This window comes from Sphaerodactylus townsendi, linkage group LG06 (genome assembly GCF_021028975.2).
Source record: "Sphaerodactylus townsendi isolate TG3544 linkage group LG06, MPM_Stown_v2.3, whole genome shotgun sequence".
Lineage (NCBI taxonomy): Eukaryota > Metazoa > Chordata > Lepidosauria > Squamata > Sphaerodactylidae > Sphaerodactylus > Sphaerodactylus townsendi.
In genome coordinates, this window is record NC_059430.1 from 131,577,035 (window position 1) to 131,587,932 (window position 10,898).

The 10,898-nt window shown below is 47.9% G+C and overlaps 1 protein-coding gene across 1 annotated transcript; it reads left to right on the forward strand.

Moving 5' to 3' along the window:
• The first annotated feature begins 382 nt into the window (after positions 1 to 382).
• Positions 383 to 9,949, forward strand: LOC125435747 (mitochondrial import inner membrane translocase subunit TIM50-like). Its single transcript, XM_048502114.1, has 4 exons — positions 383 to 589; positions 4,639 to 4,758; positions 5,470 to 5,574; positions 9,339 to 9,949. Exons 1-4 carry the CDS (start codon positions 398 to 400, stop codon positions 9,477 to 9,479), a joined length of 558 nt encoding a protein of 185 aa, XP_048358071.1. The 5' UTR covers positions 383 to 397; the 3' UTR covers positions 9,480 to 9,949.
• The last annotated feature ends 949 nt before the right edge of the window (positions 9,950 to 10,898 follow it).

Here is a 10,898-nt window from a genome sequence, read left to right on the forward strand (position 1 = left end):
TATTCCTCTGGGTATAATCAATGGGTTTATTCCGAAAATATTGAAGCCCCCACCCTTATTTCTGCTTTCCACCGCGCCTTTCCGCATAAACCTGGGGGGAAGGGGTCTTCTTTCGGGGAGGCAGAGTGTAAAGGATTCAATGGTGTTGATGGTGAAGTAACCTTGAGTGCATTCCACAGCCCGGGCGATGGGCCAGATGCATCGGCGGAGACTTTATCTTTGCGCGGGAGATGAAGACTCCGTTCCCATGGGAAGCAGGAAGGGGGGATGGGGTGAATGGTGTTATAACCTGTGCTTCTGGCGGGAAGTGCCATTCCTGCCACTGCGTGTACTTGAGCTTTCTAAGATGTCTTAATAAATGGACTTTTACTCCCAAAAGCCTTTTATTTCTGCTTCTATGGAATTCCTTACACACATCATCCTTTATGTTTCGGCATCTGGCACAGCCGGCCCCAAAGCCTGTCTGCATTCTTATACCCACTGGCGTTTGATGCTAGCCCAAGTGACCCGCTCTCTTCATTGGCTTTCAGATCCAGTGGTGATACAACAACTGCGAAGGGCATACAAGTACTTCAAAGATTACAGGCAGGTGAGTTGCTTTTCCCACCGCTCTTGGTGCTAAAAGGCTTTCCAAATTTCTTCCTGATTCTCCTGAAAGGAATAACTTGTGCGTGTGCACCAGTGTGAGACGTGCTCCAGTCAGGCATGAAAACGTGTGTATTGGAATCAGCAGATCGTGTTTCCACAAGGTGACCTCTTACGCTGCTGAAGTGATGAAAAATCAGTCTTGCTGTAAAAACTAGCCTGCTGGATCAGACCAGAGTCCATCTAGTCCAGCACTCTGCTCCTCGCAGTGGCCCACCAGGTGCCTTTGGGAGCTCACATGCAGGATGTGAAAGCAATGGCCTGCTGCTGCTGCTGCTCCTGAGCACCTGGTCTGCTAAGGCATTTGCAATCTCAGATCTAGGAGGATCAAGATTGGTAGCCATAGATCGACTTCTCCTCCATAAATCTGTCCAAGCCCTTTTTAAAGCTATCCAGGCTAGTGGCCATCGCCACCTCCTGTGGCAGCATATTCCAAACACCAGTCATACACTGCGTGAAGAAATGTTTCCGTTTATTAGTCCTAATTCTTCCCCCCAGCATTTTCAATGAATGCCCCCTGGTTCCAGTATTGTGAGAAAGAGAGAAAAATTTCTCTCTGTTAACATTTTCTACCCCATGCATAATTTTATATGCTTCAATCATATTCCCCCTCAGACATCTCCTCTCCAAACTAAAGAGCCCCAAACGCTGTTTGCCAACTTGTGCCCCCCCCACCCGCCCGCCCGCCCGCCCCTTCTCACTTTCTCTTTCCCTCTCTCTTTATTTAAGAGTGACTTCTCCCATTTCAGGGCAGCCATGGGAGGAAGACCCGGGAGGTTTTGTATGTGGGCAGTGAGAGTCTCTGGGATTCAGGGGTGCCAGCAGTCTCTCAGTAAGCTAGCTGAAAGGAGGAATTACGCCATGTTTTTAGGTTAGGTGCAGCTGCTTATTAAGGATTTGGGGAACCACTTTGAGCTTTTCTTCTCCCTTTTTTAAAAAGCCAGACTTATAAAATGGCTTCTGAAGATCAGACCAGGCTTTTTAAAGAGCGGCTCTTTAGGAATTGGAGAGAGGCAAAGCGCAGCTGAGCAGGTTGTCTGGTTGCCCCGAGATAGGCCTGAGAACAATCAGCACATACTAGACGGCTGGTTTCTGGCCAGTGAAAAGTGCTTGTTGTTGTTGTCGCCACTCGCAGCTGATGCCTTTGTGGTGGTGTGCTGTGTGGGCAGCAGCTCGCACTTTGCCATACGGTAGCCTTGTGTTAGTTACTGCTGTGCACTCCGAATCCCGTCAGCTGTCAGGGTGATAAACTCACAAGCCTGACCTCTGCCCTTGGCAGCACAAGCTGTTTTGCTTCAGCGGAGAGCTCGTATTCCTGTTAATGCAAGCACTGCGGTGTCTCCTGCAGGAGCACCCCCCTCCCCAGCAAAGCACAGATTGGGGAGGGGGAGACGTCCTCTCAAAACAGACCCTCTCCAAGATAGACAGCACCTGAAGTTTTGTGTCTGTGTGGCAACTGCGTGGGCTGGCTGAAAGCAAACTTTGCAAAGGTTTGGGGGCTGTTAGCAAAAAGATCCTGTCCTGCTTTGCTAGTTCACATTTTGTTTTCTTTTTTAAGCCAACTTGGTAATACAATATTACCCAGCTTCACTCCAGCCAGGCAGAAATATCTGTTGAGGCCCAATTAAATCCGCTGGGTTTCTTGGAATCTAGGCCTAGATGAGAAAAATCCAACTCAATTTAAATAAAGACTTGTTTTGGCATTTGTTCTGCTCTCTCGTATGCTAAAAACTGCATGAGCAGCAACAATATTGTCATCATTCTGCCGTGTGTGCCATAACCGGGGCCTTCAGTTTTGTGCTCTGAGCCACAGCAATAACCAGAACTGTCCATGTTGTTGGGGAGGGGCCATGGCTGAGTGGTAGGTAGAGTATCTCCTTGAAATGGGTGCTTTTACTGTGAGCTCTTGGAAGAGGAAGAGGCAAGAAGGGGTTAATGATAGCGCACATTCTTTGCAGGGGAAAAGTCCTGGGTCCTGACCTGGGCATCTTCAACTATAAAAGCCTATGCTAAAGTCTCCTATGCCAGGAAAGACCCCTCCCTGCCTGAGAGCCTGGGAACCCACAGCCAGGGGATGGCTGAGCATTCTGACTCTCTCTCCCAAGTCAGTCTTGTATTGTTGCCATGCATGCTGGCAAATGAATTGCTCTAAGGCCCCAGTGGCTTTGACTTACATATGTAGACTCTTTGCTTCTGGGTTTCTAAGCATTTCCAAGTCACACTTTGGCATTTCTCAGTTAACATGAAATCTAGTAGCTTGCTATTTTTTTTTTTGATTTTTAAGTGCTTTATTAAAGAAAAAAGAGTAAGAAGTGATACAAACCAGTCAAAAATACAAAGTTGTTATTACTTATACATGACTAGTGCATCCTTATCTCGTATAAATACGTCCTTGTCTCACATAAGCTAGTAATTACTGAAAGTTAATCAAACATCCAAAAAAAAAAATTAAAAATAAGAAAGAGAATTATTATAACAATACTTCCACAATTATATCCAATATTCTTTAATAGAACTTCCTTCTGTGCGTACTCTATTTTTAGTTTAATAACTTAACTAAATATTATGCTTTGGATATGGTATTTCTTGTTTAAATAGCTTTTCCATTGTTCCCATTGACTTTTAGTGTTGTAATTTTCTTCTAACACATCCTGTCCTGGCAAAAGCGATAACTTAACCAATTCTAGCATCTTCATGTTCCAGTCAAATATTGACGGAATAGTTGGACTTTTCCAATTCTTTGCCAGAACTATTCTAGCTGCTGCTGCTAAGTACTGGAACGTTTTTCTTTTACCCATATCCTTAATGCTATTACACATCCCCAGCAAATATAATTCTGGGGAACACTTCATTTTTATTTTAAGCATATTCTGTACCTCTATATGAATTAATGTCCAGAACCTCTTGATTCTTTTACAAGCCCACCATTGATGAAAAAAAGAGCCATTATCAGAATTACATTTCCAACAAAGCGCAGGTTTCTTCGTAATTTTAGCTATTTGGGTCGGCGTAATATACCACCTATATCTGATTTTATAAAAATTTTCTTTTATATAATTACTCTGCGTAAATTTTAAACCTGTGTTCCAGGTCCTCTCCCAATCCTCTAATAATATTGGGTGGCCCAAATCCTGAGCCCATTTGACCATGTAGTCCTTTACCACCTCCTCTTCCAGCTCTAATTCTAAGCATATACTATACATTTTTTTGATTAATTGCTCATCTTTGTAGCTTGCTATTTTAACAGGGCCTGGAGCTTGCCACTGTATCATAAGAGCCCAGTGGAACATACCATTTAGTCCAGCATCCTGTCTCATGCAAGGGCCAACCATTTACTCTGAAGAGCCAATCGCAGGAGCATAGAGACTGATGGCCTTCCCCTGGAGCTCACTGGGATTCGGAGGTTGACTGCCTCTGAACATGAAGGTTCCCTTTGATCCCCATGGCTAGTAGCCACTGATTGATCTCTCCTCCACTTCTCACCTCTGCCTCGTGTTCCTGCCTTCAGTAGTTGCAGTGCAGCTGTCTTTACACCTCGCTGGAGAGCCAGCATGGTGTAGTGGTTAAGAGCAGGTGCACTCTAATCCAGAGAACTGGGTTTGATTCCCCGCTGTCACTTGAGCTGTGGAAGCTTATCTGGTGAACTAGATTAGCTTGTGCACTCCAGCACACACCAGCTGGGTGACCTTGGGCTAGTCACAGTTCTTCAGAGCTCTCTCAGTCCCACCCACCTCACAGGGTGTTTGTTGTGGGGGGAAGGGAAAGGAATTTGTAAGCCCCTTTGAGTTGAGAAAGGGGGGATATAAATCCAACTCTTCTTCTTCTTCTTCTTCTTCTTCTTCTTCTTCTTCTTCTTCTTCTATCTTCTTCTATCTTCTTCTTCTATCTTCTTCTTCTATCTTCTTCTTCTTCTTCTTCTTCTTCTTCTTCTTCTTCTTCTTCTTCTTCTTCTTCTTCTTCTTCTTCTTCTTCTTCTTCTCCTTCATTTTGCAGATGATCATAGAGCCCACCAGTCCCAAGCTGCTCCCGGATCCCCTGAAAGAGCCCTACTATCAGCCCCCTTACACCCTGGTCATTGAACTCACCGACGTGCTCCTTCACCCGGAATGGTCGGTATGTGTCTGTTGGGCCAAGAGAGTAAACTCTGGTTCTTTTGGTTCTTTTTTGTAACGCTTGTGTGACATCAGCAGACGTCCTGGGCTGGATTGGTTCAGGTATGTGGTGGTGGAAGCTGATGGCTAAATGTGGGGCGGTGTGGTAGATCTGCACAGCTTATGGTTTAAACAGAGATGCCTCCCAGTCCCAGGAATGACTAGCTGGTTACTGGGTGCTTAGTAAAGGAGAGACAACCCTGACCTGGACAGCCCAGGCTAGCCTGACCTCCGAAACCAAGGAGGGTCAGTCCTGGTTAGTATGCGGATGGGAGACCACCAGGAGGCAGGCAATGGCAAACCACCCCCAAATAGTCTCTTGAAACCTGTATGGGATCACCACCTGATGGTGCTTCCACCCCCAAGAGACAGACAAACTGGATTATGGTTTGTGATGCTGAGGAGGCCAGTGAGATCCAATCCTGAGCGTCCAATCCTGTATGTTGGTGTCTTTTGCAGGGTAGGAGGATGGATGGCTCTGAGTCCAAATGGGCTGGTGGTGAGGGGTTTGTGGTTCTGGATTTCGGCCTTTGCCTGTTCTCCCTGAGGAGAGCAAAAGCTTTCCTGCCCCCCTGACCCTCAGGCCAGTCAGCTGTGGGGAGGAATAACGCTTCTTCCTGCGCTCTTTCTTTGTGTCTCCTCCTCCCCTCTGGCTCCCTGTTTTGGTCCTCAGCTCGTGACCGGCTGGCGCTTCAAGAAGAGGCCAGGCATCGACAACCTGTTCCAGCAGTTGGCACCGCTCTACGAAATCGTCATCTTTACGTCTGAGACGGGCATGGTGCGTGCAGTGCGTCTGTGCCCTTGCCAGTTGTGGTCCTGCTGTTTTTGCTGGGGGCACCTGGTCTCACTGTGGAGGCGGAGCTTGAGCAGGAGCTTGAGGCAGAGTTCCCAGGGGCAGATGGGTGGCAGGAGGAGGCAGAGGGTGCTGATTACGCCAGAACTGTTGCATCTTGTTGCTGCTCAAGGACATGAAAGGGAGCGAAGAGGTCAAGAGGGGGCCAAATACCGGTGGCTGGACTTTGCACAGGATCCTGGGTCCTGGATGAGTCATGCCACGTGGTGGAGTGGTCAGCATGCCGGACTAGAACATAAGAACAAGCCAGCTGGATCAGACCAGAGTCCATCTAGTCCAGCTCTCTGCTACTCGCAGTGGCCCACCAGGTGCCTTTGGGAGCTCACATGCAGGATGTGAACGCAATGGCCTTCTACGGCTGTTGCTCCCGATCACCTGGTCTGTTAAGGATCTGTTAAGGATCACTAGGATCTGGAAGGCCTGGGTTTGAATCATTGCTCTGCTGTGAAAGCTCACTGAGTGATCTTGAGCCAGTCACATGCTTGCAGCCAAGCGTACCTCACAGGTTTGTTGTGAGGATATAGTGGAGGAGAGGAGAACGAGGGAAGCTGCTTCAGGAGAAAGGCGGGGTATAAATAAAGTGAACGAATCAACAGGGATGACACGCGAGTAGATGTGTCCATGTGCTGGGAATTCTGTTTAGCTGAGCGTTCTGGTTCGCAGGTATGTTCAGGTGCCTCTCCAGAACTATGAAGGCTAGAACCTTACTTTGTTTTTTACGGCAAAGTGGAGATTTTATTAGAAAGACCCTGAATGTTGTGCCAAGTGCCTAATTTCAGGCCCTGCGTGTTAGGAGGATGATCAGAATGCCACAGCACCCATCAGTGCCTGGCAGGGGGCTTGAAAAAGAGCCCAGGAGGCCGTTGCATCCAAGGCGGAGGATCATGGGGGTACGGGGCTGTTGGGTAGAGAGGCCTGCCTGCCTGCCTGCTTTGTGCCTGCTGGGTGAGCCCTCCTCCCTGCCCCTTTTCAGCTTGAGTGGAGCGGGGAGTCCCCAAGGGGAGCGTGCCACGACTCATTTGCATCTGTATGGGTCCAGCAGCTCTCCTTTCAGCCTTTGGCATCAGGGCTATTACTGTGCTAATTGAGTGGGTCTGTCCATGGGGGAGGATAGGAGACAAGGAGCCGCTCTGGAAGCTGCAGGCACGCCTGCCTGGCTTGTTTGTTCTTCTCCAGCAATTTTGTGATCGCGCTAAAAACCATACCCAGGGCAGCGCCAATTCCTTGCGGAAACAGCCAACTTTTGCCAATGGCAGAAGGGGGATCCTGGGCCAGACCTGGCAGTTCCGTTCCATGCCTGGGAGTAGTTCCCCCTGATGCCGAGAAGTCTGCGGAACTCATAAGCAGAAGACAGCATGTTGAATAACAAATTAAGAAAGTGTTGTGGGTTTTCCGCGCTGTATAGCCGTGTTCCAGTAGCATTTTCTCCTTCGAAGATGCCAGCCATAGAGGCAGGCAAAATGTCAGGAGAAAATGCTGCTGAAATACGGCCATACAGCCTGGAAACCCCACAATACCCCAGTGATTCCAGCCGTGAAAGCCTTTGACAGTACAATTTAAGAAGGATTTTTTACTGTCTGTGCCATCTTAGCAAGTTAGGTTTTAAACTATGTAAATTTTGATGTATAGCTTTTTGTTTGTTTTATATGTATTATGCAAATATGCTGTTGACCTCCCTGAGTCTTCCTTTGTCAGGAAAGAGTGGGATAGAAACCAAAATAACCATGTCGGGAGATGGCTCTGTGGAGTGGATTGGAAGGATCCAGCCCAGTGTGGGCTAATTTGTGACCCTTCACTTCACCACTTTACGACCTCCTTCTCCTTGTCTTGGGCTAGCCAAGAGCCCCTTCTTAGCTGCACATCACACTAGAGGGGTCTTCAGCAGCTAAAGTTCTATTTTTACTCTGTCTTTCTCACGGGGATTGAAGGTGAATTACACAGACAGGATGGGGTGTTCCATAAACAGTGCCACTGGGGCAGTAGGGTTGCAGAGCCAATCAGAAATCTTAAACAGAGAAGTGAATAAAGCATAAAGCGTAACAGGACAACTTTAAACTGTGCACAAATTCCATAGTAGGATCCACAGTTCCTCATAATTTATCCAAGTAACTTTGTGAATTATTTTGTTCTGTGCTGCCTTTGTAGAGAAGCCCCCCTGAATCATTCAGTTTATGGCGTTCCTCCAGTTGGAGATATTGCCAAAAACTTAGCTTGAGCTCATTTTGAAAGTAGTATAAGTATTCACCTCGAGGCTGCATTTGTTTGTTTGTTTATACAACAACAAAAATAATCTCATAGGGCCAGGTCCTGTAATAAGTACTGAGCAGTCTTCTCCAGAGTGTGAGGATCAGGACTGTTCAGAAGTCGCAGGATAGTTGGGTTTAGAGGACCGTTAAAGAACAGCAAAGAGTATTTGGGGCAGATAAACAAGACATGTTCAAGAGTTTCAACAGAAGTCAAGGAGTTAGTACAGATTTATAGTCCACCTTGCTTGCTGAGACTCAAGGTGGATTATGTAGAAATCTGAAAGTGAGCAGGCATGTCTCAAACAGCTGAAGCAAAGCAGGAGCTTTTGGACACGACAGAAACTACCTGGTCTGGAGCAGCCGTCCAGCGATTGGCAGCCATGTAGGCCGCAGTCCCCGCCCCTGACTAGTGCAGCTTTCTGACCAGTTCTTTGCAGTTCAGTCCTGTTTTAACCGTGCAAAAAGCCCTCTTGAATAATTCCATCTTGCGTAGCTTGTGACAAGCCAGGAGAGTGGAATCTTCCTGGGCTCTTCAGGCAGACCATTCCTTGAGGTGGGGACCAGGCAGAGGATGCATGAGTACAAGCGGTTATCAGGCTTTGCCCGTTTGCAGGACTTGGCCTGTCTCTCCTGTGTGCGTCATTCCTGCATCTGGGGCCCCTGGGGATGGGGCGGTATAAAAAATTTAAATAATAAATAAATAAATAAATCTCTGTCTAATGATTGTATTTATCTGGGTAGCAAATATTTATCTGAGTAGCAAAAGTTATTTGGATAAATTATAAGGAACTGTGGATCCTACTATTGAATTTGTGCACAGTTTAAAGTTGTCCTGTTATGCTTTATGCTTTATTCACTTCTGTGTTTAAGATTTCTGATTGGCTCTGCAACCCTACTGCCCCAGTGGCACTGTTTATGGAACACCCCATCCTGTCTGTGTAGCAAATCTCCCCCTCTTCCCCCACCCCAGTTTTATCAACACAACGGCCCTTTGAGGTAGTTCAGGCTATGAGTGACTGGCCCAAGGTGACCCAGTGAATGTCATGGCTGAGCAAAGATTTGGACCTGGGTCTCTCTGGCCCTGGTCAGGCAGACACTCTGACCTCAACACCCCAAGGGCTGTGAGAGGCATTTAAGATCTGCAGCATTTAAGGAGCACACAAGGAGCAAGTCCAGTGGCAGCATAAAGGTGGGCGAACATTTTCCAGGGTGTCAGCTTTAGTCAGGCCTCTGGCCAGGTGAGCTTGTGCCTGGGCTTGAGTTTTGTCGGACTTTGCAGTGCTGCTGGGCTTGAGTTTTGTTCTGCTCCCCACCTAAGGCCTTTGAAGGAAGCTCCTTCACGTCTTCTCATGTCATAGCCTCCCTGTGGGTGTCTGAAAAGGCCTTAGGAACAAGCCACGGGTAAGGGCCATGCGTAACTCTGTTCCTCCTCTTCTGTTCCAGACTGCTTTCCCCCTCATTGACAGTGTAGACCCTCATGGATTCATCTCCTACCGGCTTTTCCGCGATGCCACCCGTTACATGGATGGGCACCACGTGAAGGTATTGATTGGGGGCTCTAGAATGACTGGTAACCAGTGTTGACGCCCAGAGCGGTCTGAGTGTCATCCAGTGCCTTTGAACTGTGTATAAAATCAAACCAGCTACACCAGTCACATTTAGTATCACTGGGTGGCTGTGTAGGTTCTTGGTTACTATCTGGTCCCTGTTCTGGTCCCTGTTGTGAGTCCAGGTAAGTAAGATGGGCAGGGGATCATAACTTTCAGCCATTCTGTACCAATTAAAATATCAGTGGGGTGGAAGATATACCAGCCAAATGTCGTACCTCTTTCTGTTTTTCCTTCTCTGATCGAGTGCACCCATTGAATCCTCTTGAGCAGCTCTCTTGGTGGGCACGCCTGCAGGAAAGGGTGGCTTTAAAAGGGGGGTGGCACAACTCACACTGTCTTCTGCCTGTCGCTTTGGGCTACTCGGCACTGGCCCTTTTCCTGCTTTTGCTGTGGGCCCTGTGAGGATCTCCTTCTCAGGCATCTAAAACTTCTAAAGCATCAGTGGCGTAGGAGGTTAAGAGCTTGTGTATCTAATCTGGAGGAACCGGGTTTGATTCCCAGCTCTGCCGCCTGAGCTGTGGAGGCTTATCTGGGGAATTCAGATTAGCCTGTGCGCTCCTACACACGCCAGCTGGGTGACCTTGGGCTAGTCACAGCTTCTCGGAGCTCTCTCAGCCCCACCTACCTCACAGGGTGTTTGTTGTGAGGGGGGAAGGGCAAGGAGATTGTAAGCCCCTTTGAGTGTCCTACAGGAGAGAAAGGGGGGATATGAATCCAAACTCTTCTTCTTCTTCTTCTTGGCCTATTGACACTGTGCCGAGAGCATTGGGAGAGCCTGCCGCATCTGCTTTGTATGTGTAAAAGCACCTCCTGCAGTTGCATCTGCAGGATCTTTGTGGATAGCCACAGACAACCCCGTGGAATCTGGGGTCTGGTTCTGTGCTTGCAAAGGGGGAAGCTGTGTTAGTCTGTGACAGCAAAACCCAAGGAAGGGAGGTGCGACTTGCAAAAGATCCAATCACAGCAGACTTCGTTAATCTTTAAGGTGCCCCACTGGACATTTGTTTGATTCTGCAAGGCCACAAACATCGCAAAGGATGGCTCCTGAATTTCCTCGTGCTTTTTCACCTTCAGTGCAACTCAGATGCTTTACTGGCATTCTCCTCCATCTCATATTCATATTCAGAGAGGAGTCTTGGCTAAAAGGAAACAGGTGTAGGTCTGGTCAGTGCCTCAGTGGGAGATGGCTCCCTCCCCCTCTCAAATTGTGTGTTAGAACATCAAAAGAACCCTGCTGGATCTCATCAATGGTCTAACCCAACATCCTGGTGTTGCTCTAGACGCCGTGGCAGCGAACCTTTGGTACTCCAGATGTTATGGACTACAACTCCCATCAACCCCTGCCAGCATGGCCAATTGGCCATGCTGGCAGGGGTTGATGGGAGTTGTAGTC

Bases quoted from the DNA above. Each gene is read 5' to 3' on its own strand.
- LOC125435747 (XM_048502114.1), top strand. From the start codon at position 398: ATGGAATTCCTTACACACATCATCCTTTATGTTTCGGCATCTGGCACA. The intron at 4,759-5,469 runs GTATGTGTCTGT...TTTGGTCCTCAG, and splicing joins TCCTTCACCCGGAATGGTCG to CTCGTGACCGGCTGGCGCTT. The intron at 5,575-9,338 runs GTGCGTGCAGTG...CTTCTGTTCCAG, and splicing joins TTACGTCTGAGACGGGCATG to ACTGCTTTCCCCCTCATTGA.